The following is a 25,373-nucleotide window of genomic DNA, read 5'->3' on the forward strand; positions in this document are numbered from 1 at the left end:
AAAAGAGGGACCCTGGAGAGGAAAAGTGAGATCTCACAACATCCCGGAAATCTCGGGAGGAAGGAGGCAGAGGCAGGTGCCGGGGAGCAGGACAAGGGCCAGGACTGCCGGTCTCCGGGGTACCCTGGAGAGGCTGGGTGTCCATGCCCAGGCCAGAGGGTGGGGCTGCAAACACAGCTGGGCACTTACTGAGGGTGCAGAGTGCAGACAGCCGGGGTTGGCATCTCCTCTGTCCATGCCAAGGTCAAGAGACAGCCGGAGAGCAAGTCCAGCACAGCAGGGCCAGGAGGTCGTGAGCAAACCATCCTCGTCTGCTGCATGGAGGGCTGTTTGGAGGAGGCCACTCTGGCGTACAGGATGTGAGGCAGGCCTCAAGCCCCCAGGAGGGGGTTCATTCTCCAAGGAAGTCCTCCAGTGTGGGTGTGGGCATGCTCATCATGTGTCCCCTTGCCCAGGTGGCCAGGGGCATCTGTCATGAGCGGCCCCACTCACACCCACGCCCCAGTGATGAGCCACCAGCCACCAAGGGTGGCCCTAGTCCTCTGCCCTGTAGCACATGGGGCTGCCCTTGACCAGTGTCCCAAAGATGGCATGAGGGGCCAGTGGAGCAGGGGTTCAGCAGGTCCCACAGACCTAGGGCTCAGATCAGGTGGGGCCCTCCTCCTGGCCCCCACCAACTCTGCTCAGAAAAGCACTGGCTTGGGGACAGCCGATGGTGGGACACAAGAGCCCAAGACAAGACTGAGCCCCAGCCCACAGGCCTCAGATGCCCCTGTCCCTCCTGCCCTGTGAGGTCTCTGTCAGTGAGCTAGGGGCTGAACCCACACACTGGCTTGGGAGCGGATATCAGCACACCGGGGCTGAAGGACAGTAAGGGGTGGTGCAGCTGGTGGGAGGGGCACAGGACCTCTCCCAGGGCCCCAGGCCTCCCCAGGGTAGGGCGAGTCTGCACACACCGGGCCATGCCAACCCAAGGCCCGTGACGGAAAATGCCTGTCTTGGACGGTAAGTCTGGAGGGCTGCCTGCACCATCCACAGAGCCTATCGGGGTGGTAGGAGGGCATGGGGCAGAGCAGGGTCCCCTGGGCTGAGGAGAGTGGGTGGTGGGTCAGGGCATATGCCCAGGGAAACAGGGCTGCCCTTGGGGAGAACTTAGAGAGACACCAAGCTGAAGCTTGCAGGAGAGGGGGCCTGGCCAGGGTGTGGCCATGGTCAGGGGCCCCCAGGGGTACTCCCGGGGGGCTGGGCCAGCACAGCAACTCCAGGGCGGGCCCTGCACGGCCCACTTGCTCTAGCCGGACACCCAGCTACGGCTGATCCCCGAAGGCCGTGGAATGCCCCAGAGAAACTGGCCCTAGCACCCCCATCCTCCCCAGGAGTCTGTGGGTAGCAGGCTCTTCCTGGGCACAGCTGCCCGGGGGCTCCAACCTCAGCCAAGCTCAGCAAGACCAGAGGAGCCCGTGGGCCGGGGTGGGAGGAGAGGCAGCAGCATCAACCCTGGGCACCCACCTTCTCTCCCCACCCTGCTCTGATGGCAGACTGGTGCGCCTGTCCTCGCAGTGGCCGGACAGGTGGCCAGCAGCCTTCTTGCCCAGGCGGTGGGCGGTGCCAAGCCCAAGGCCTCCGCTCAGGTGCCAGCACTCGCCCCTGGTAACCCGGCAGCTGGGCTGCACCTGGTGCAGGTGGGCACGCCCAGACAGGAAGCCCTCTCCCATGGGAAGGGGGATGTCTCACACTCACACTCGTGCACACACAGCACGCACACTCACACCGTATCACGTGCGCGCGCGCGCACACACACACACAGACGGGAATAACTGGGGCAGAGCGTGGGGGGCGCGGGGGGGACACTGCCACTGTAGGAGGGGCCAGGCTGGCCTGGAGGAGGGGTGGGGGGGCGCTGTGTGGTCAGGTGGCCATCCTGGAAAGAGTGTGCCCCTCCCCTCCCCACCGAGTGGGCCCTCCGTGGGCTGCAGAGGGTGTTGGAGGTCCGGCCCAGGGCTGGCTGGGCCATGGTCATCGGGGGCGCTCCGCGCTGGGGTGGGCATCCCTGCGGTCACTGGCTTTGCAGGGGTGAGGCTGCCTTCTCTCAGCGCCAGGGAGGGGGTGGGACCATGCCGGCTGCCCAGCTGCAGCCGCCCACTCTGCCTGCTGACCCAGGCTCCCAGGGTGTCTGCTGGGGCAATGGTCTCTTTCCAACCTGCCCTCCAGCCCAGGAGCAAGGACGAGAGGGGCAGTGTGGGCAGAGTGGGCCAGCTGGCCACTGTGGGAGCTCGGATGGGTTTGCGTCCAACCCACCCGGCAGGGGAATTGGGGTTGCTCTGGAGGCCCCAGGGGAGGAGGCTGGCATGAGTGCCCCACACACCCCAACCCTGAAGGATCCCCAGCTGGTCTCTAAAACCTAAGCTGCCTCATACAAAGCCCTCCCCCACCTCGCCCCTGCCAAACCGCCATCTGTTTCCATGACGACGGAGCAGAAAAGGCAGGCAGCACTCAGAGCTCTCCCCACCCCCTTCTTTCCTGCTCCCTCCATTGGGCCCTGGGCTCAGACGGGGCACTGCTGCAGCCCCTCTGGCCTTGGAGACCCCCGGCCCCACGTGGGGCCTGAGCTCTGCCTCACCAGCACCTGCCTCCCACACAAAAGGCCAGGAGCAGCCCTCCCGTGACCCCAGCCTCCAGGGTCCAGTCCTCGACCCCCCATGGAGCCAGCTCTGCCCCGGGCAGGACCCGTCATGGACAAGGAAGTGGCTGGTGGCCCATCTGGCCCGTGACCCGCCTCCCCTGCTGTGCACCCACCAAAGAGCAGCCCTGGGGTCCCGCCACCTGCCCTGTCCACCCTGAGGCTAGCTCCAGGGAAAAGGCACGGTCCTGGCTCCTCACAGGGTGGGGCCCAGCAGGTGGCCCCGGCAGCACCTGCGTCCCCAGGTGAGCTCCCTACGGGCTGAGGAGACCGGGAGAGCAGAGGGGACCACGGGCTCTGCGGTCAGGGGCGGCTACCAGCACAGAGGCCCCAGCAGCCGCGTCCTCGGTGTTCCTCTGAGCACACCACGTGGTCAGAGTGCCCCCAGCCCCCGCACGAGGCTGAGTGCGCCCCTGGCGGCCAGGCCCGGGCCCAGAGAGGCTCAGCCACACGCAGTGTGTGAGCAGTGACCGCACGGCCAGCGACGGCCTGAGCTCACAGTTTTCTCTTTCCTTTTGTGTCCTGAGCCCTGGTTTGCTCCTTAAGACCTGCTTCTCCAGCCGTGCCCCCCACCCCGGCCCCCATCGTGAGGTCTGAGCGTCAGGCGGGTCTCAGAGGCCAGCCGGTCTCCACCTGGGCGCGCGTCCGTGACCCCAGCACGGCCACTGGGACAGCAATCGCCCCCTCCAGCCCCAGGTGTCCGCCCCCTCCGTCCCCTGGTCCCTGTCACTATCTGCAGCTGCCTTCTCCAGGCTGTCACCTGTCACAGAAACGCGTCACCACCCCGTGTGCCGGCAGCCGCAGAGGTGACTCAGAGCCCCCAGGTGCCCCGAGAGCAGCAGGCGGCTACACCGGGAAGGAGACCCTTGGGAGGGAAGGAGTTCTGACTCAGAAACCCACCAACGCGCGGCTGTCCCCAAAGGGGCCGAGGAGGAGACGAGCTTCGACGAGAAACACAGACGTCCACCCCACACAGGAGCTGCGGGCCCCTCAGCGCAGGGCAGACCTCTGCGGGACCAGCCGCTGGCCGGGGACGGGCCTCAGAGTGTTTAAGGACAGTGCCCCCAGCAGGGCCGGCCCTCAAGGCCCAGGTACACGGCCTGGGAGTGGTGGGGAGCAGCTGGGGCTAGAGGCAGAGGGGTGTAAGCCACAGGGAGCAAGAGGCTTCGGCCTGCCTCTCTCCCCGCCTGCGGCCCCAGCGTCCAAGGGTCACCTCCCTGCTGTGGGTCCAGCGGGCAAAGGCAGGAGCTGGGGGCTGCAGTGCAAAGCCCCCACGAAGCCACTCCACCCAGTTCCTTCCTAGGGTGGCGTCCCGGGCCTGGCCCACGGGGTAGTGTGAACATGGGACTCCACCCACAAGGCAGTGACGCAGGGCTGCGGAAGGAGCAGGCTCGGGCCGAAGGGATCCACCCCTCCTCCCAGCGCCACACCAGGCTGGGTGGACAGCACAGTGTGGGCAGGAGGCCGCAGCAATCGGCCACCCTGGTCCTCCCCCCCCCAGGCAGCAAGGGAGGGCACCCCCTCTCCCCAGCAGAGTAGGACCACCCAGCCTCAGCAGCTCTGTGATTGTCATGGCGACAGCAGAGGCAGCAGGAGACCCACAGGGTGCACGATGCAACAGGGCACCCCTCTTCCTCCCTCCCCACCCCCACCAGGCCCCCTCCTGCCCCAGCACCCATTCCCCAGGACCAGGGGCCCCACAAGCAGGCCCACCCACAGCCGCTCGCCCTGGCACCAGGCAGGCGGACGGACAGTCCTCTCTCCACTGTGGTCCCCACCGTGTCCCTCTCTCCAGGCAGGGGCTCCCCCAGATGCAGCAGGACCCCCTGCACCTCCCTCAGCCACAGGAAGCCCAACCAGCATCCTGGAGAGAGGAGAGGTGCTCACCTACTGTGTGTTCAGCACTGCGTCTTAAAGGCACAGGCCCCAGATGCCAGACACCCAACCTGAGGCCTGGGGTGGGGGGTCTGCTGGGGGAAGAGAGAAGTGGGAGGCGGAGGACCAGCACCAGCACCTGGGCACCCACCTCCTCCACCCAGCCGGGCCCCCAGCCCTACCAGGCCCCCCGCCCCAGTCCCAAGGGGACCCGCCATCTCATCTGGGGCCCAGGTGCCCTGAGTGGCAGTTCTAGGAGGTGCCCTGGGTGAAGCCACAGCAAACAGGCACCAAGTTCCTTGGTGCCCCTTCTAGGCTGTCCCTGCCCAGAACGTCCCTGCTCCTCACTGGGACCCCTCCCCCCAGCCCTCCAGAGGCAGGGAGGGGCCACCCCTCGGGGAACACAACCGCGGTAGGTTTTTATCAATTGGCTTTTCAATTCAATACTGTAAAATAAGACCAATGGAATATTTTGATTGGATGCTTTAACTATTCAGTAATTCAATCTAGTAAAAAAAAAATTTTTTTTTTAAGCTGGTGCCCTAGATTTAGAAGCCTCAGAGCTGGGGGCAGACGCGGGTGGCCAGCCACGCTCTGCAGGTTTGGGGCAGGAAGGTAAGCGGGTGGCGGGCCCGAGGGTCCCAGGAGAAGCCGTCGGGAAGCCTGTGGGGAACAGGCAGCAGAGGGCCGGGCTCAGGCTGCTATGAAGAGAAGGCCGCGTGTCCCGTGTCAGGACGCCTGGACTCCAGGGGGCAGGGTCACAGGTGCGGTGTGAGGGCCATGGCATAACTGGCTGGCAGCAGGGCCCTGGCCAGCATCTGTCCAGCCCCCAGGGACGGGCAGGGGTATGGGTCGGGGCAAGCATTGGAGGGATGGGTCTGTGCTGGACGGAAGGAGCCACTCAGTGTCAGTGCCCCCTCTCCGGTGGGCAGCCGCAGTCCCAACCAGCTGCACATGACCTTGCTGGGCCCAGGGGACCCACAGGCACGGCCTCAGGCCAAGTCAGTCACCGTCTAAGCCAGGTGGAGAAATAGAAGCATCCAGGTCACCAGACCCCAGAGGCCGGACACCCTCCATGCCCGCCCGCCTCCAGCTCCCACCGGCATGCTGCCCAGGCCCCTGGCACCTGACACAGTGCACGGGCTCCCGAGTCGGTGGGCCAGCCTGCAGCCAAGCTGAAGAGGGCACAGCCCACCCGCCTGCTCCCTGGTGGCACGGGCCGGTGCACCTGGGAGGGCTGCCGGGCCGGCCACCAGGACGCCCGTGGCCCCGCGGGCAGCGAGGGCGAGCACTGAAGGGCAGAGGTGGCTCTGGGGCAGGCAGGCCTCTCTGGTCTGTGCCCACATCTCCTGCCCCCCGCTTGGGGTTTCCGGGAGGACAGCACAGAAAGCTGAGTCTACAGGACAAGGCTGAGGGGCCGCTCTGTGCTGTCAAATTTGGATTTAACCTTTTTTTTTTAAAACCTGACCCACATTTTAAAAACTCTCTGCTAACTTGGCGTCCCCAATCACTAGGATGTTCTCCGGTCCCAGTCTCTCTGGGGCCCCCGGCAAGTATGTACCCGTCCCCAACTCCTGGGGACACGAGTCACAGCCCCTTCCCAGCTCCTCCCCAGAGACCAGCCGTCTGGCTCCCTCCCGCAGGCAGCTCTGCCCAGAGGAAGGTGGTGCCCGCCTCAGGCCGGCCCTGGGCCTTGTTCCCTCTGCTGTGCCCTGCCTGGCACAGGCCCCTGACTGCAGCCGCCGTGCACGTGGTGAGCACCTGATCCAGGCAGCGGGGTCGAGGTGGGCGCCAGGCAGGGCACCTGAGCTCACAGGACCCAGCCAGTGTTGGCCTGAAATGGACCCAAGGCGCTGGGACCGGACGGGCAGTGTGTCTGTCGGTCATTCCCTGCCTGGTCCAGGCTGGCCCTGGAGCACAGGACAGGGCTCGGTCAAGGCACTGAGGCCCAGGGCTGCTCCCTGGGGGTGAACCCAGAGCCTGCTCCCCAGACACCAGGCAGACACCGGCCCTGCCTGCAACGCCTGCAGGAAGTGGGAAGGGAAGAAGAACAGGCCCTGAGCCCCGCCCTGCCCCGCCCTGCCCTGAGCCCCGCCCCGCAGGGTCGGGAGCCAGGGGAGCCTGCCATCCCCTGAAGAGCACGTGCGACGTAATCTCCAGCGTGGGGTAATAATAGAACCTGCTTAGCGGGCAGTGGGCAGCTGGCTTGGAGGGACAGAGAGAGAGGAGAGAGGCAGACACCCGCCTGCCCACACTGGCCAGTGCTTGTCCTCCCAAATGCCAGTGTCAGAGGCTGAGAGCCTCCGACTGGCCCCAGAGGGCCTGGCTGCCGGGAGCTGTCCGTGGTCACAGAACTCTAGTGGGACATCTGCCCCCATGGGGCTGGCACTCAAGTGGGCAGCTGGGGGGCTGGGGGGGCGCGACCCTGCCGTCCAGAACAGGAGGGCAGCCTCAGCAAGACGAGGAGCAACCCCTCCCTCTCCCCCATGTCCCGACTACACAACACGCACCCTCGGCTGTGGTGTCCTGGCCCCCAGGCCTCTGCTTGGCGCCCGGGGCCAATGCCCTGACCTCCTGACCCCTGAGCCCTGCGCCCCCTCCCCACCCCACGGCACCCGCTGCCCGGAGACCAAGCAGCAAGGCCATCAGCACACACACAGCTGCAGGCCAGCCCCCGTGCCCGCCCACAGGGCACGGGCCTGGCTGATGGAACCCTGGACCCAAATGCCACCGGGAGGTCATCTGTTCTGAGGACACGCATGCCAGACAGGGACCCCGGCTCTGGCTCAGCACAGGAGAGGACCAGGGCACCTGCTCCCAGCCCTCGGCCGACACCTGCCTCGTGCCTGCCCGAGCTGGCGGCCGCGCCGTGCACGCCCAACCTGTTTCCGAGGCTGCAGGCCACTCTAGGGTAGAGGCCACTGGGCATCCAAGAAAAGCAGCCCCCATGCGGGTAGGTGCTAGTCTGCAGCACCCCCAGGTACAGCCCCCATGGGGGTAGGTGCTAGTCTGCAGCACCCCCAGGTACAGCCCCACTGGGGTAGGTGCTAGTCTGCAGCACCCCCAGGTACAGCCCCACTGGGGTAGGTGCTAGTCTGCAGCACCCCCGGGTACAGCCCCACTGGGGTAGGTGCTAGTCTGCAGCACCCCCAGGTACAGCCCCCCATGCGGGTAGGTGCTAGTCTGCAGCACCCCCGGGTACAGCCCCACTGGGGTAGGTGCTAGTCTGCAGCACCCCCAGGTACAGCCCCACTGGGGTAGGTGCTAGTCTGCAGCACCCCCAGGTACAGCCCCATTGGGGTAGGTGCTAGTCTGCAGCACCCCCAGGTACAGCCCCACTGGGGTAGGTGCTAGTCTGCAGCACCCCCAGGTACAGCCCCATTGGGGTAGGTGCTAGTCTGCAGCACCCCCAGGTACAGCCCCCCATGCGGGTAGGTGCTAGTCTGCAGCACCCCCGGGTACAGCCCCACTGGGGTAGGTGCTAGTCTGCAGCACCCCCAGGTACAGCCCCACTGGGGTAGGTGCTAGTCTGCAGCACCCCCGGGTACAGCCCCACTGGGGTAGGTGCTAGTCTGCAGCACCCCCAGGTACAGCCCCATTGGGGTAGGTGCTAGTCTGCAGCACCCCCAGGTACAGCCCCCATGGGGGTAGGTGCTAGTCTGCAGCACCCCCAGGTACAGCCCCACTGGGGTAGGTGCTAGTCTGCAGCACCCCCAGGTACAGCCCCACTGGGGTAGGTGCTAGTCTGCAGCACCCCCAGGTACAGCCCCCACTGGGGTAGGTGCTAGTCTGCAGCACCCCCAGGTACAGCCCCCCATGGGGTAGGTGCTAGTCTGCAGCACCCCCAGGTACAGCCCCACTGGGGTAGGTGCTAGTCTGCAGCACCCCCAGGTACAGCCCCACTGGGGTAGGTGCTAGTCTGCAGCACCCCCAGGTACAGCCCCCATGGGGTAGGTGCTAGTCTGCAGCACCCCCAGGTACAGCCCCACTGGGGTAGGTGCTAGTCTGCAGCACCCCCGGGTACAGCCCCACTGGGGTAGGTGCTAGTCTGCAGCACCCCCAGGTACAGCCCCACTGGGGTAGGTGCTAGTCTGCAGCACCCCCAGGTACAGCCCCCCATGGGGTAGGTGCTAGTCTGCAGCACCCCCAGGTACAGCCCCCCATGGGGTAGGTGCTAGTCTGCAGCACCCCCAGGTACAGCCCCACTGGGGTAGGTGCTAGTCTGCAGCACCCCCGGGTACAGCCCCACTGGGGTAGGTGCTAGTCTGCAGCACCCCCAGGTACAGCCCCACTGGGGTAGGTGCTAGTCTGCAGCACCCCCAGGTACAGCCCCACTGGGGTAGGTGCTAGTCTGCAGCACCCCCAGGTACAGCCCCACTGGGGTAGGTGCTAGTCTGCAGCACCCCCAGGTACAGCCCCCCATGGGGGTAGGTGCTAGTCTGCAGCACCCCCAGGTACAGCCCCACTGGGGTAGGTGCTAGTCTGCAGCACCCCCAGGTACAGCCCCCCATGGGGGTAGGTGCTAGTCTGCAGCACCCCCAGGTACAGCCCCCCATGCGGGTAGGTGCTAGTCTGCAGCACCCCCAGGTACAGCCCCCATGGGGGTAGGTGCTAGTCTGCAGCACCCCCAGGTACAGCCCCACTGGGGTAGGTGCTAGTCTGCAGCACCCCCAGGTACAGCCCCCCATGGGGTAGGTGCTAGTCTGCAGCACCCCCAGGTACAGCCCCCACTGGGGTAGGTGCTAGTCTGCAGCACCCCCAGGTACAGCCCCCCATGGGGGTAGGTGCTAGTCTGCAGCACCCCCAGGTACAGCCCCACTGGGGTAGGTGCTAGTCTGCAGCACCCCCAGGTACAGCCCCACTGGGGTAGGTGCTAGTCTGCAGCACCCCCAGGTACAGCCCCACTGGGGTAGGTGCTAGTCTGCAGCACCCCCAGGTGCAGCCCCCATGCGGGTAGGTGCTAGTCTGCAGCACCCCCAGGTACAGCCCCATTGGGGTAGGTGCTAGTCTGCAGCACCCCCAGGTACAGCCCCACTGGGGTAGGTGCTAGTCTGCAGCACCCCCGGGTACAGCCCCACTGGGGTAGGTGCTAGTCTGCAGCACCCCCGGGTACAGCCCCACTGGGGTAGGTGCTAGTCTGCAGCACCCCCAGGTACAGCCCCCATGGGGGTAGGTGCTAGTCTGCAGCACCCCCAGGTACAGCCCCATTGGGGTAGGTGCTAGTCTGCAGCACCCCCGGGTACAGCCCCACTGGGGTAGGTGCTAGTCTGCAGCACCCCCAGGTACAGCCCCACTGGGGTAGGTGCTAGTCTGCAGCACCCCCGGGTACAGCCCCACTGGGGTAGGTGCTAGTCTGCAGCACCCCCAGGTACAGCCCCACTGGGGTAGGTGCTAGTCTGCAGCACCCCCGGGTACAGCCCCACTGGGGTAGGTGCTAGTCTGCAGCACCCCCAGGTACAGCCCCACTGGGGTAGGTGCTAGTCTGCAGCACCCCCGGGTACAGCCCCCACTGGGGTAGGTGCTAGTCTGCAGCACCCCCAGGTACAGCCCCCACTGGGGTAGGTGCTAGTCTGCAGCACCCCCAGGTACAGCCCCCCATGGGGGTAGGTGCTAGTCTGCAGCACCCCCAGGTACAGCCCCACTGGGGTAGGTGCTAGTCTGCAGCACCCCCGGGTACAGCCCCACTGGGGTAGGTGCTAGTCTGCAGCACCCCCGGGTACAGCCCCCCATGGGGTAGGTGCTAGTCTGCAGCACCCCCGGGTACAGCCCCCACTGGGGTAGGTGCTAGTCTGCAGCACCCCCGGGTACAGCCCCACTGGGGTAGGTGCTAGTCTGCAGCACCCCCAGGTACAGCCCCACTGGGGTAGGTGCTAGTCTGCAGCACCCCCGGGTACAGCCCCACTGGGGTAGGTGCTAGTCTGCAGCACCCCCAGGTACAGCCCCCCATGGGGGTAGGTGCTAGTCTGCAGCACCCCCGGGTACAGCCCCACTGGGGTAGGTGCTAGTCTGCAGCACCCCCAGGTACAGCCCCATTGGGGTAGGTGCTAGTCTGCAGCACCCCCGGGTACAGCCCCACTGGGGTAGGTGCTAGTCTGCAGCACCCCCAGGTACAGCCCCATTGGGGTAGGTGCTAGTCTGCAGCACCCCCGGGTACAGCCCCACTGGGGTAGGTGCTAGTCTGCAGCACCCCCAGGTACAGCCCCATTGGGGTAGGTGCTAGTCTGCAGCACCCCCAGGTACAGCCCCACTGGGGTAGGTGCTAGTCTGCAGCACCCCCGGGTACAGCCCCACTGGGGTAGGTGCTAGTCTGCAGCACCCCCAGGTACAGCCCCCACTGGGGTAGGTGCTAGTCTGCAGCACCCCCAGGTACAGCCCCCACTGGGGTAGGTGCTAGTCTGCAGCACCCCCAGGTACAGCCCCACTGGGGTAGGTGCTAGTCTGCAGCACCCCCGGGTACAGCCCCACTGGGGTAGGTGCTAGTCTGCAGCACCCCCAGGTACAGCCCCACTGGGGTAGGTGCTAGTCTGCAGCACCCCCAGGTACAGCCCCATTGGGGTAGGTGCTAGTCTGCAGCACCCCCGGGTACAGCCCCACTGGGGTAGGTGCTAGTCTGCAGCACCCCCAGGTACAGCCCCACTGGGGTAGGTGCTAGTCTGCAGCACCCCCAGGTACAGCCCCATTGGGGTAGGTGCTAGTCTGCAGCACCCCCAGGTACAGCCCCACTGGGGTAGGTGCTAGTCTGCAGCACCCCCGGGTACAGCCCCACTGGGGTAGGTGCTAGTCTGCAGCACCCCCGGGTACAGCCCCCCATGGGGGTAGGTGCTAGTCTGCAGCACCCCCAGGTACAGCCCCCCATGGGGGTAGGTGCTAGTCTGCAGCACCCCCAGGTACAGCCCCATTGGGGTAGGTGCTAGTCTGCAGCACCCCCAGGTACAGCCCCACTGGGGTAGGTGCTAGTCTGCAGCACCCCCAGGTACAGCCCCCATGCGGGTAGGTGCTAGTCTGCAGCACCCCCGGGTACAGCCCCCCATGGGGGTAGGTGCTAGTCTGCAGCACCCCCAGGTACAGCCCCCCATGGGGGTAGGTGCTAGTCTGCAGCACCCCCAGGTACAGCCCCCCATGGGGGTAGGTGCTAGTCTGCAGCACCCCCAGGTACAGCCCCACTGGGGTAGGTGCTAGTCTGCAGCACCCCCAGGTACAGCCCCACTGGGGTAGGTGCTAGTCTGCAGCACCCCCAGGTACAGCCCCATTGGGGTAGGTGCTAGTCTGCAGCACCCCCAGGTACAGCCCCATTGGGGTAGGTGCTAGTCTGCAGCACCCCCGGGTACAGCCCCACTGGGGTAGGTGCTAGTCTGCAGCACCCCCAGGTGCAGCCCCCATGCGGGTAGGTGCTAGTCTGCAGCACCCCCAGGTACAGCCCCCCATGGGGGTAGGTGCTAGTCTGCAGCACCCCCGGGTACAGCCCCACTGGGGTAGGTGCTAGTCTGCAGCACCCCCAGGTACAGCCCCACTGGGGTAGGTGCTAGTCTGCAGCACCCCCGGGTACAGCCCCACTGGGGTAGGTGCTAGTCTGCAGCACCCCCAGGTACAGCCCCCATGGGGGTAGGTGCTAGTCTGCAGCACCCCCAGGTACAGCCCCCATGGGGGTAGGTGCTAGTCTGCAGCACCCCCAGGTACAGCCCCACTGGGGTAGGTGCTAGTCTGCAGCACCCCCAGGTACAGCCCCCACTGGTGAGCCCTGAGGCCCCAAGACAGTGGGGGAGGCATGCCCACGGCTTCTGGCTGCTCTCGGGGTCCTGGCTGCTCACTGGACTTCCACAGAGCTTGCTAAAGGGTCAGTCACGGACACTGAGGACGTCCCACAGCAGAGACCCACCACCACCCTGCAGCCCTCCGCCGGGTCCCATGGGCTCCCACGGCCTCCCTCCTCCCCGAGGCTTGCTGGGGGGACTCCTGCAGTGGGCATGGAGTGGCAGCCAGAGCCCAGGCCCAGTCCGAACAGACTGCCCATGGTATCTCCGCCCAGGTAAGGACTGTCCCCAGCAGAGCCAGCCAGCTTCCCAGCGGTGCTCCCCAGCAGCACCGGAGGAGAACTGCTGACCAGGCCTGAGTCAGCACAGAGCCTGACAGGAGCTTCCTGGGCCCGGCAGGACTGTCACCAGAACTGTCACCTAGCTGCCACCTGACTGGGTGACTCGAGATGCCACGTCCCGTGGACGGAGGGGCAGGGAGCGAGACTGTGAGGTCTGGGGGCGGGGCTCCTCAGCCCCCGCCAGGTCTGGCTGTCAGGCTGGGTCCCCAGCCCTTGCCTGGATGTGGCTTCTGGCCATCAACCCCCAGCCCGACTCACCATGGGGGCAGCACTAGCGTCACCCAATGGAAAGGTGGTTCCCCGCAGCGACCTGTGGACCAGGGGTGACATGGGCTAGGGTGGGAGCCAGCCACTACCTACCCCCGAGTGACCCACCTGGGTTCCATGTCCCCTTCCCACAGCCACCAGACAGGGACGCCCAGAGGAGCATGTGCACTGCAGAGGGGGTGGCGCCACGCGGGGCTCTAAGGTCAGAGGCCCCAGGGCCCGCTGACCCCAAAGAGGAGTGATGGAAAATTCACATGCGGAGGGACCAGGAGGGAGCAGTGCAGAAATGGGCCTGTCCCCAAGTCCCGGGAACGTCACTCTGGGCACACTCCTGCCCCCCAGTCCCGGGAACGTCACCCTGGGCACACTCCTGCTCCCCAGTCTCAGAAACGTCACCCGGGGCACACTCCTGCCCCCCCCAGTCCCGGGAACATCACCTGGGGCACACTCCTGCTCCCCAGTCTCAGAAATGTCACCCGGGGCACACTCCTGCCCCCCCAGTCCCGGGAACATCACCCTGGGCACACTCCTGCCCCCCCAGTCCCGGGAACATCACCCTGGCACGCTCCTGCCCCCCTGCCACGCCCGAGGTGCCCACCCCTGCACAGATGACCCTGTGGCCCCGTGGCACCTGCTGGAGAGAGCGCTATCTGTGCTGCTTCGTGGTCATTTATTTATAAATCCTCTGGGATTTGGAGTTTAGATCAGCAAGCCTCCAATCTGAGGCAAGCCCTCTGCCTCAGAGATAAGCCGCACCTAAACCCTCACCGGCTGCTCGCACCCTCCCCCACCCCGGAGCCCCGGGCACTCGTCCAGGACGGGCTGTGGGGTGGGGGCTGAGGGCCCGGCTCCCTGAGCCCAGGCCCCATCCCTCTAGTTCCCCCAGAGTCCAGTCCACAGATGGCCACCCCTTGCCACCCCAAGGTCATCCACAGACATCCCAGCGTTCTGTAGGAGATCCTGCCATTTCTTCCACCTCAGGCACAAGACCCCATAACAAGGGGTCTCAGGAGCGAGCCAGGGGGCCTGACCCCACAGTGTGCCTCTCCCCCCGCTGCCTCCACCGTGCAGAGCACAGGCCGGTGGCCAAGGCTTCCGGGTTGTTCTGGGCCCACGACACTCACACTGGCGACACCCCGGGGCCCTGGCCTTCCCCTCGCTCCCTGAAAGTCAGCAGCAGCCCCAGGAGAACGGGGCACCAGTTTCTCTGGTGAGGACTGAGGGGGACAGGGCCGCCCGTGGGAGCACACCAGGGGGGCTGGGGGGACAGGGCCACCACTCAGCACATTGTCACCTGGCTGCTTCCACCTCCTGCCCTCTGTCAGCACAGAACCACATCCCGAGCTGGAAGACAGGTGTGGGCACTTGCCACAGGTCTGCCCAGCTGCTGCTGGGCTGAGGATCTACCCTCAGCCTCCCTCACGGGAGCGGGAGCCACAGACTTCAGCACAGTGGTGCTGGACAGCTCCCCACCCGGGGCCTTCCTAGGGAGAGGTCCCGCCCAGCCAAGCCAGCCCAGACACCTCCCCACTCCCCACCTGTCCCAGGAGGGTGTGGCAGAGATGGAGTCACCACCTGAGGGCCTGCACTATTCTCCCTGGAGACTGGGAGGGAGGGCAGGGGGCTTCAGGCTGCCAGTGTGGACCCAAGAGGGGCACTCCTGTGCAGAGAAAGCAGGGGTCCCCGGCCGCCTGGGCCTCCACTCCCACTTGGACAGGCCCCTGGTGTCAAGCCATGCTTCAGGGGCACTGCTCCAGGTAGCTGGCCCTGGACACAAGGCCCCTGGTGTCAAGCCATGCTTCAGGGGCACTGCTCCAGGTAGCTGGCCCTGGACACAAGGCCCCTGGCAGCCCCCACCTGCATGGAGGTGGTAGACTTGCAGGTCAGCCCACTCGCGGCCAGACGGCTCCCTGGGGCCTGCACGCACCCGGGGCAGAGGGGAGGCTCTGTGCACCCGGCCCGAGCCCTGACCAGAAAGCAGTGGGTGGTGAGCAGGAAACCCAAACCCAGACACCACAGGCGGCCACGCAGCAGCAGTGCCCGTGCGAGGTCACACGTTAAAGCCGTGAGCCAGGCAGCAGCAGTGCCCGTGCGAGGTCACACGTTAAAGCCGTGAGCCAGGCGTGTGGGCAGAGGGGCTCCGTGCAGACAGAGCTGGCGGCATGAGCTGGAGGGTGGTCAGGGCTGTGCCGCCCACCTGAGCTCTGGTCAGCGCATCTCTGCCCACCGCCCTCTGCAGGGCCCCTGGTGGCAGTGAGCATGAGAACCGGCACTTGGTGAGGGGCCCGCCGTGTCCAGGGTGCTACTGTGCATGTGGGCATTTTGGGCACATTAGGGCCTTGGCTCCACAGCCAAGCTCAGGACGTAAGGGAGACCAGGCGCTCCGAGCACCCAGGGGTCAGGGGTCCAGGGTCAGGGGTCAGGAGAGGGGCAGGTCGGTCTTCCCCACGTGGGGCTCCTCCGAGGGGCCCGAGGACACAAGCAGGTCCCTGCGACACGGCGCCCAGGTGAGGACCCGGGGCCCAGCCCTGCCCTCCTCCCGCTGTGGCCAGCAGAGACTCGGGCTCTCGGAAGCCGCCCGTCACAGTGAAAACCTGCCATCTGACAGGACTCGCAGGTTTTGGAAACTGTTCGTGTCTCAGGGCAACGGGGACGATACTGTGATTTTTGAGGTCTTCTTTCAGATGCATGCACTGAAATGTGTACAGCTAAAAATGCCTGGGGTTGCCAGGGGCGGCGGGGTGGGGGCGCGTGAGTGAAACTGGCCCCATGTCCCGAGGCTGGGGTGGGCTCACGGGTCCAGGGCCCTCCGCTCTCTGTGCCCAAAACCACCCACATGCAAAGGGACACTAGATGCTGTGCCCAGGACAACCCCGACTGCGGTCCCAGAACCCAAACCAGGTCCCCCACCCGGCGTGTCCCCCAGGGCAAAGGAAGCTGTGGGCCACCAGCAGCAGCAGGAGAGGTCAGCCCAGCAGGGCCATGGGCAGAGCAGGGCCACATTCCCGTGCACTAGGGCGCCCTGTGGCAGAAGGAAGAGACGGGAGCCCCTCACGCCCAGTGCCTTCGAATGGAGTGGCCATCTGTCCGAGCCCTCAACTGTGCTCGCCCCGCCCCCGCCCCAGGACCTGGCCCAGGACCTGGCCCAGCTTTGCCACCATCCCCACCCCGGCCCCTGCTTGCTGCCCTGAAAGCAGGAGCTCCACGAACCCTGTCCTAGGCATGAGCACACAGACAGTCATGGGACCTGACCTCTCCCACCGCACCTGCCCGGCTGGAGGGCCCCCAGGCCCCGTGTTCCCTCCCTGTGCACTGCACGCTGCTCAGCCCAAGGGAAGCACGCGCCCGCCCGCCATCACGCCTGAGCTGGGACGGGGAGACTGAGGCACGGGGACAGGTGACAGCAGAGTCTGGGCTCTCCACCAGACACCCGCAGGGGCTCTGCACACAGGCTGACCTGGAATCCTCGGGCTCACAGTGCTCTGTGCCTGTGGGCTGACCCCTGGGGTGGGACAGCCCGCCCAGCTCTCTCATGACTCGAGGGGACTGGCCAAGGGGCTGTGCATAGCTGAGTGGTCCCGAGGACCAAGCCCCTCACGCTTGCCCTGGAGAGCCAAGAGGCGTGCCCCTCACACGGGCATCAGGCCACACTCGCTCCCTGAACCCACACGGGCACCTGCCGAGGGCCCCCCAGGCTGCCCTTGGCCAGACAAGTGGAGAAGAGGGGGCCAGCAGAGCTGTGGCTCCTGACCCAGGGAGGGGCTTCAACGAGCCCCTGCCCACTTGGGCTCCAGCTTGGGGCACTCACCACCCCAGGAAGCTGGACACCTGAGCCTGGCCTGCCTATGGGCCTCAGACAGAATAAGGTGCCCAGCCTCACCTCGCCCCACCCGGTGGCCACCTCTGGCCAGTGCCTTTCCTGTCTCAGCTCAGCTCACAGGAGAGGTCTCCTGCCCAGGGTCCAGCCGGCATCACCGCTCTGGCCTCATGGCCCGTGCTCCACGCCAAGCGGTCAGGAGAGGAGGCCTCAGGCTCCCAGGCAGCCCCCGCCCCCCTGCACTGGGCCCACTGGGCACTGCCCCCTCAGCCCCTCCCGGCCCAGCCCCGGCCCAGCCAGTGGCTGTGCAGCAGTTCTGGAGTCAGCCAGGGACACCGGCCAACCACACCACCCCTCGCATTCCTGCCCCCACAAACTGCCCACAGCCCTGCGGCCTGACGCGTCCCCAGACCCCAGCGACGTCACCCAGGCCACACAGACCATTCAGGCTGCCTCCCACCTCTGCCCTGGACCAGAGAGGTCAGCCGTGCCCTCCCAGACTCTCGGGCCGGCCTGAGCCTGAGTGGGCGGCAATGGTACTGCTGCCCCAGGGACCTCCCTCGCCCCAGCTCCCAACCCAGAACCACAGGTCCCGGAATCTTCCATCCACCCTCGGCCAGGCCCACAGGCAGGGCCCACACGAGGTCCAGCTGGGGGCAGCCAGCCCTGGGCCCCTGGGCTGACAAGGACTCGCAGTCCCCCGAGGAAGCAGCGCTGACCTCGCAGGCTGACGCCCCAGCCAGGCGCACACCCCCAGACCCGTGCCGGCACCCTACGTGCATCAACCTGCGTGGCCCTGGACACCCGCCCAAAGGTGCTGTCACCCCCGTGCACAGGGAGGGGACTGGGGCCCAGCCATGGCCTCTCAAGCTCTCAGGGATGAAACAAACACTTGGGGAAAAACCCACTCCAGTGTGTGGTGGGGGGGCGGTCCCAGCTGCCTGCTCGAAACACTGGCCCCTCAGAGGCCACAGAACAAGGCCTGGGCCGCCTCTCAGGACCCAGCCCACACAATCCCTGCTTTGTCCCTGTGGCCCCTGCCCAGCCCAGCCTCCATCTTGTCCAGAGTTGGAGGCAGCTGGCCAGCCGGCAGCCCAGGGGCAGGGCCTTGGGCAGCCCAGCCAACCCTGGCCAGGACCTGGGACTTCAGGCCAGGCTCACGGAAGCCTGCCCTGAGCCTGCTACCCAGTGCTGGGACCCATCAGTCACCCACAGGCCACAGGCGGCTGACCGGGCCTGGCACCCAGGAGGGTCATCAGAGCTGCCATCAGGGGACAGCAGATCGCGCCTATGCAAGAGGACTTCCCACAGGGACCTGCCAAGCACAGGGACTCCCCACCCCGAGGAGCTGGGGGACCCTCCCCTCCCCCGAGGCCCAGATGGGCCCTGACAGATGCTGCTGCTGTCCTCCCACCGGATCCCGGGCACAGCAAATGTGCTCAATGCCGTTCCCAGCCATCGCAGCCCCACGGGGCCTGCTGGGCACCTCGCTCCACGGATGGGGGCCCTGAGGCTCAGAGCCCCTCGGCTACTGAGCACCAGAGCCCAGGCAGGCGGTCCCTGGGCTGTGCCTCCAGGCCCAGGACCCAGACCCGCCCGTTAGCTCCCAGGCGGCCACGAGGGGCCCCGGCCCCGAAGGAGCAGACCCACGTGAGGAGTGTGGGCCCCGGGCAGGCAGCAGGCCCTCTGAGGCCACGGCACCTCTGCTCCACTCACTCACTCGCTGTGTGGCCACAGGCCCGGAAAGTGCGGCGTCTCCCTTCACGGAGCCCAGACTGCAGGGACACGCAGTCCACCACAGATGGGACGGCAGAAGGACCCTGGTTCCCGGGAGCTGCCGCCACAGCCCCACACCAGTGCACACGGCGGTCGGCCACCTTCTCTCTCAGGGCCCGCACCCGGCTGAGGGGCTGGCTTCAGAGCAGCCTGGCCCTCCCAAGTCCCCAAGAAGCCACTTCTGTGTCCAGTGGCCTCGAAGGCCCAGGTGCTCTCCAGACCGGAGCACCAGGTCCCTGCCACGGCGCCCCAGGTGTTCCCCGTGAGCGCCCGCCCTGGAGCCTGTGTCCCCGCAGACACGGGCACAGCTTGAGCTGCCCTCAGCATCCAGCGCTGACCTGATCAGGCCTGTCTGTCTGCTTCAGGTGCCAGGTGCCCAGTGGGCACTGCCCAGGCAGGGAGGACGCGGGCGGTCATGACCTAGACCACACCCACCTCTGCCTACCCTCTCGTGGCCAGGCCCCGAGGCCGCCCTACGGACAGAACTGAGGGTGACGACTAGGAGAAACAGCCAGGGAGCGGAAGGGGAGCACAGAGAAGGGCAGGCACTCGGGCCCCTGACCAGGAGCGGGCACAGGCCGGTGCTGGTGGATGTGGTGTAGGCCGCAGGGCCCCTGGTGCTCTGTGGGCCCTCACACGCTCCACTAGTCCTAAGGGTGGCTAGTCAGGGCAGGTCTGGGCAGTGGGCACAGGGAGCCAGCCCGGGAGGACCCTGCCCAGATAGGCCCCCGACACCAGGCCAAGCCAGTGAGCCACCGATGAGGACTTGAAGCCACTCAGAGCTGGCGGCCCCTCTGTGCCCTCTGTCCCAGCACAGTGCAGGGTGCTGCCTGTCTGGTGGCATTCGCCCCTGGAGCCCGGAATCTGCTGGAAACGGAAACAGACTGCCCTTGGAACTTCGAGGCCGTGACCAGGAAGGCCAAGCTTCGCGCGGAAACGGGTCCAGTCGGGCCCTGCCTGTGCACATGCAGCCAGGGGCACCCGCTCCAGACAGTTCCAGAGACCACTCTGCAGTCTGGGCACACGGCGGGGCAGAGGCCGGGCCATGGGGGACCCCGGAGGGCCTCCGGCTCTTCCTGCACCACACTGGGAGCCCTGGGGCCGGACCTCCGTGATTCCTGCAGGGAGCCCATGGCCAGAGCCACTATGGGCAGCGCCCTGTTCTGCAAAGAGCAGTTCTCACTGCCTCACGTTTGCTTGAGCTGTCCCCCCTGCCTGGCAGGACCTTCCTGGTGCACAGGGTCTGTCTCCACCGCCAGTGGTGAGGCAGGCGGGACCTGTCACCACTCACAGATGCTCGGAGACACGCGGGCCACAGCAGGCCGGGGCCACTCTGGGACCGGGGTTCTGAAACTCTGCCTATACCCAGATCCCGCCGTCTGTACCTGCAGGAGACTGGCTGTCTTTCAAGGCAGAGCCCATCACCCTGGCATCTACGGGGACAGCCCACCCTGAGCTGGCTCTCCCCGGGCAGGGGGCTCCTGGGGGGCTGCACCATGGGAGGAGGCCGGAGCGGTGTCTGTCTGCTCAGAGTCACAGGCGGGGGGCCGGGGGCCTGCACAGGCCTCTCCGCCAGGGTCGGGGAGACAGGCGGGAGTCCTCACCGCCCCTCCTCCCTTGAGCCCTGCCCACGACGACCATCTAAGAATGGGTCCTGCTTCCTCAGACTTTCCAGCAGAGCCCTGCAGTGAGCAGACTGTGCTTCCCTCCCGTCCCCAAGGAGCAGCTGTCCTTGACCAAACTGCTGCATCTGAGTCTGACTCCCTCCTTGTAAAGCGGGTGACACAGATCAAGGCCCAGCCCGATACGCAGGCGGCAGGCACTGGACTCGTGTGGCCAGGGCAGATGTGGCCTGCCCGTGGCAGTGACCATCAGACAGGACAGGCAGTCCACATGCGCCCAGCGTTCGCAGACCCACCCACCCTGCTCTGTCCACCAGCGCCCTGCACCCCAAGTCCAGCTCACGCAGGAGGACGGCTCCTTCTCCCAGCCTCAAGCCCCCAGGGCACCCCCAGCATGCTTCTTGGCAGCCCCTGCCTCAACCCCACCCAGGAACCTCCTCTCCCTCTGCTGCCTCTGCCTCCCGGTCCTGCTCTGAGCTGGGCTCCATCCATCCTCTCCCCCAGGCCACCTGCCTCTCCCCAGTGCACCTGTCCATCTCTCTCTCAACGGTCTCTTCCTGACTCACCTATCCCACCTTCACGGGCTCTTCCCACCCCCAGGACTCCTCTCCAGCCTGCCTGCCACTAGCAGCCCACATCAATTCTCCCAGGAAGCTGGAGGGGGACAGCCCAGTGCTCTCAGCCTGGCAGCCCAGGCTCTTCTCCGGCCTCCCCACCAGCCTGAGAGCCCAGCCAGGTGTGCAACAGAGAGACGTCCTCACTCCAATCTCCTCTTTAGCTCTGCTGACCCCTGAACCCTGCTCAGCCACCCCCCCCATCTCGGCCCACCGGAAAGGTGTCCGAAGGCAAGATGTACCACTTACTGTGGACTCCAGCTCCCAGAACAACTCCCAGAACCTGCCGTCCTTCCCCTTCTCCCAGGGGCCCTCCTCCTCCTCCAGAGGGGTCCTCCCAGTGGGAGCTGAGCCCACCAGGCTTGCTGTGCTCTGGCTGGGCCAGGCCTGGCTGCACCCTCTTCCACTTCCTGGGACTGGAGAGATGAAGGCCTCACAGCCTCTGCAGCACGCCCTCCGAGACCTGGCTGTCCCCCGCCTGGGCCTCTGGAGCTGCCTCCCACCATTCCCAGGTGCAGGAGAGGCCAGAGAGCCCTGGCCGGGGACTCCCTTGTGTAGTGTCCCAGCACAGTGACACCTACCCTCGTCAGGCCCTACAGCCCCACCCCTCCACCAGAAACCACGACGTGGCCAGCGGAGGCCCCCATGGGGCTGCCTGCAGAGGCCACACCAGGCCGTAGAGGACAGCTGTGCAGAGGAGAAGGGGGCAGAAGAGAGATGACCCCACGACCACAGCCCCTCACCGAGCCAACAACGGCACAAGCCAGACGGCACCATCCGCCCCCACAAACACAGCAGTGCAGCCTGAACCCTGCCGGCCACCACAGTGGCACCCAGGGGACAGAGGATGGCAGCTCTGCCCACACCTGCACTCCACACTGGGCAGCATTCCCCACCCCTCGTTGGACGCCCCAAAGGCAGCATTTGGGGGCAGAGCAGTGGGCCCACTTCCCTGGCGTGGGTCACACGGGTTAAAAGGTCCAGCTGCCCCATGCTCCTCATGCCACCCAACACCTCCCTCGAGGCCACGGCTTCCGCTCTACAGGACTCGGACAGGCGAAGGACAGGGAGAGGACTGAGGGGACTGTCACCGTGAGACAGGAGAGCCGGGCTGGCGGAGGTGCCAGGCATGCCACCGCACCCCCTCAGCCCATTCTGAGGAGAAGCGTTCTCACCAGGAGGGCAGTCGCCTCAGCTGCACACGAGGGCCCTGGCTGCACACCGAGGGCCCTGGCTGACCACCCCCTCAGCCCATTCTGAGGAGAAGTGTTCTCACCAGGAGGGCACTCGCCTCGGCTGCACACAAGGGCCCTGGCTGACCACCTGGCCCTGGCTAACCACCCCCTCGGCCCATTCTAAGAAGTGTTCTCCCCAGGAGGGCAGTCGCCTCAGCTGCACACGAGGGCCCTGGCTGCACACCGAGGGCCCTGGCTGACCACCCCCTCGGCCCATTCTGAGAAGCGTTCTCCCCAGGAGGGCAGTCGCCTCGGCTGCACACGAGGGCCCTGGCTGACCACCCCTCTGGCCCATTCTGAGAAGTGTTCTCACCAGGAGGGCAGTCGCCTCGGCTGCACACGAGGGCCCTGGCTGACCACCTGGCCCCGGACAGAGTCAGACGTTTACCTCCAAGAGAAAGGACCGCCTGGGAAATCGCGACTCTCTAGCATCTGGTGCTGAAGACCAGCCAACGAGCCGAGGGGCCAGGCCAGGCGCTCGGACACACGGAGGCCCCACGGGCACCAAACTCCAGAGGCCCCTTTAGCAGAAGGGACGGAGAGAGAGCGGCCTTCCTGGGAAGCAGGCGCTCCAACCATCAATGAGGCCAAAACGGACAGAGGACTAACAGACATCCCGGCCTGTGCCCCGGGGGCTGGCCACTCAACGACACCAGTCTGCTGTCACCCAAGGGGAAGGTTGCTGGCTTTTGTGCCCCCGGAGCTGTTTCCCAAACGACACACAGTGGCGGGTTGTTGGTACACACACACAGCACACCCTTTTGTGTTCGTTATTGTTAATTACAGTGGAGACCTCCTGTAATTAACTGTGCGGCAGCGTAACTCGGGGAAGAGTGCGGGGACCAGGCCTACCCACCGCGGCCTCGCATGCACTGCGCGTAATTCATCCCTGTCATCGCTTCCACGCGGAAGCTTCCTTATAACATTTTATTGGTACAATAATTAGGTTATTTCACTGCCTCTGCATTCTGCTACCCCGGGACCCCTCCCCCAAGGGTTTCACCAACTACAGTGATTCCTCCCCCACAGAGTACAGTTGAACTCTGTGGGGCCCCAGCTGTCTGCCACCACCTCCTCCTCCTCGAACCCGGGCCGCGCCATCCCCACTCTCAATGGCACTGCCCTAACTGCCACGGGCCCCTGGGTGCTTCAGCTGCTGACACCAGGGATGGTCCATCCAGGGAGGGGACAGGGGGCGGCTTCCCCCCCACCCCAGTCTAGACACCTCACACTCTGCTTACATCACAGCCACTGCCCTCTCTGGAGAGGGCTGGACCTGGCCCACTTTCCTCCCAAACACAACCTTCCGGCTCCACCTCCGTGCTACCCTGGGGGCTCTGAGAAGGCCCGCAGCACTGGCTAGAGCATCTGCCTCCCAGGCCCCCACCCTGGCCCTGTTACACTCTCCTCCCTCCTTCCACTCCCCTGCCTGTCCGAGGTCTCAGGGACTGCCCAGAGAGGCAGGGAAATCACTGTCAATCGGACCTCTGGGCACCAGCTCAGAGGCCCATCCTGGGAAAAGAAAGAAAATGGCTGAGCCCAGCCTCCCACAAAGCAACTCTGTGAACACTGGCCAGATGAAGGGACTGGCCGCTCGGCTGGAACCTGACCTGATCACTGAAAGAGACAGAACAAACTAGGAAGCCCCCTCCGCTCTCCCACAGGCCTGGGGTCCTCTCCACCTTGGTCTGGGAGGATCCCTGGCCAGATCCGCGGTCGGGCCCACGACCAGCCTCCCTCCTCCTCCCCTGGGGAGTGCAGTGTCGCAGACATCCGAGCGGAGGCTGGGAGGGGAGAAAGGCGCTGTCCAGCCCTTTCAGTGTCCCGGGCGGTCAGTCTCTCACTCCCACCGTGGAGAGAGGTCCCGGTCTGGCCGGGGTGGTCCCGTTGGCTCGCAGACCGCACCGGGCAGCCTCCCGGCCTGCCGGCCACCCGGAGTTGGGAGTCACGGCCGAGGGGTGCGTGGCCCGGGGCGCAGCTGCTCGGGCGGCACGCCTATTAGCGCGGCCGCGGCAGACGGCAGATGGGCTCCCGCTCGGCCCCCTCCTCCCACGGCACAATGGGCCTGATCGCTCCGGCGCACAATGCGGCTGGGGCCGCGCACCTGCAGCCGGGGCTCAGGGGCGCTGGCCGGGCCCGTGCGCCCCCCGTCCGTGCCGCGTGTCCTTGGGCCGCGCCCGGCCCGACCGCCACCGCGCGGAACTGCGGGACTCCGCAGCGGGACCCGGCTCCCGGCCGCCCCATTGTTCACGGCCGCGGGCCGGAGCCGGGCCGGAGCCGGGCCGAGCCTGCAGCACCGCGCTCGGGGGAGGCCTCCTTCCTGGGCCCCGCTCGGGCGCGCCGTCAGCACGGCCTCCGTGAGCGCCATGGGCCTATGCGCCCCTGCGCCCCGGTCCTCCCCTGCGCCCCGATCCTCCCCAGTCCCCCGGCGCTGCCCCGGGGGTCCCCGGACCCTGGCCCCCACGGCCCCCACCGACTCATCCTGCCCTCCGACCCCGGCCCGGCCCAGCCCGGCGCGCACGCACCTGTCTGCCCCTTGCCCAGCGTCTTCTCCAGCCGGTAGGGCCCCACATACTGCGCGTGCTGCGCCCCGCCGCCGTCCTTCCCCGTCGATGTCATCGCTCCCGGGCCCGGCGCCGGCGAGGTGGGCGCCCCGGGCGGGCGGGCGGCGGCGGCAGGGAGGGGCCGCGTGCGTCCGCGTCTGTCTGCCCGCGCCTGTCCGTCCGTCCGTCCGTCTGCTGCGCCGGGTCGGCGGCGCCCTCTGGGCCGCGCTCGCTCCGCGCCGCCACCCCCGGCGCCCCACTCGGCTGCGGCCCGCGGCGCCGCCTCCGCCTCTCCGAGGGAACCTGGCGGCCGGGGGCCCTAGGCTTCCGCCGCCGCCGCCGCCGCCGAGGCCCGCGCCCCGCGCCCCGCGCCCCGCGCCTCGCGCCCCCGGGAGCACGCCCGTCAGTCGGTCCGAGGCCGCACAGGCGAGCCGAGCCGAGCCGAGCACTCGAGCCCCCCAAACCGAGCACCGCCGAGCAGACCCGAGCCCTAACCAGCGAAGCCCGCTGCAGCGGCAGCGGCCGCGAGTGGCTCCCGCGCCGGCCAATCAGAAGATCTGACCAATCAGCAGCGCCCGCGTCTGAGGCTTTCCCCGCCCCCCCCCGCTCCGCCCTCCTGCCCGCTGCTGGCCGAGCCGCTGCAAGTGCTCCGGGGAGCTGGACTCTCTAGGAGGCGAGTCCCCCGGGCGAGATCCCCGCAGGTCGGGGGCGAGTCTGAAGCTAGGCAGGGTCCGGCTGTCTCCAGCCCGCCGCCCGGCGGGCCGCCCTGCTCTCGAAGCGTCCCCCAGGACGGTGCAGGCAGTGGGGCGAGGGACGGGGAGCGCGTGGAGCGGGAGTGCGCGGTGGCCGCCT

The 25,373-nt window shown here is 66.8% G+C and overlaps 1 protein-coding gene across 15 annotated transcripts in view; it reads right to left on the reverse strand.

Moving 5' to 3' along the window:
- The window catches only part of BRSK2 (BR serine/threonine kinase 2), a 63,408-nt gene extending 38,491 nt beyond the window's left edge, over positions 1-24,917 (reverse strand). For 8 of the 15 annotated variants that reach the window (XR_010728176.1, XR_010728177.1, XR_010728175.1 and 5 more), the window contains exon 1: positions 24,504-24,912. Coding sequence is in view for 12 of the 15 variants with exons in the window: in XM_066252399.1 (XP_066108496.1) it covers positions 24,504-24,597 (94 nt within the window). In the remaining 3 variants the exon portion in view is untranslated. Of the gene's footprint in view, positions 1-24,503 lie in introns of all 15 variants that reach the window. The other 7 variants (XM_066252390.1, XM_066252389.1, XM_066252388.1 and 4 more) reach the window with 3 other exon arrangements.
- Between the last annotated feature and the right edge of the window lie 456 nt (positions 24,918-25,373).

This window comes from Saccopteryx bilineata, chromosome 1, assembly GCF_036850765.1.
Source record: "Saccopteryx bilineata isolate mSacBil1 chromosome 1, mSacBil1_pri_phased_curated, whole genome shotgun sequence".
Classification (NCBI taxonomy): Eukaryota; Metazoa; Chordata; class Mammalia; order Chiroptera; family Emballonuridae; genus Saccopteryx; species Saccopteryx bilineata.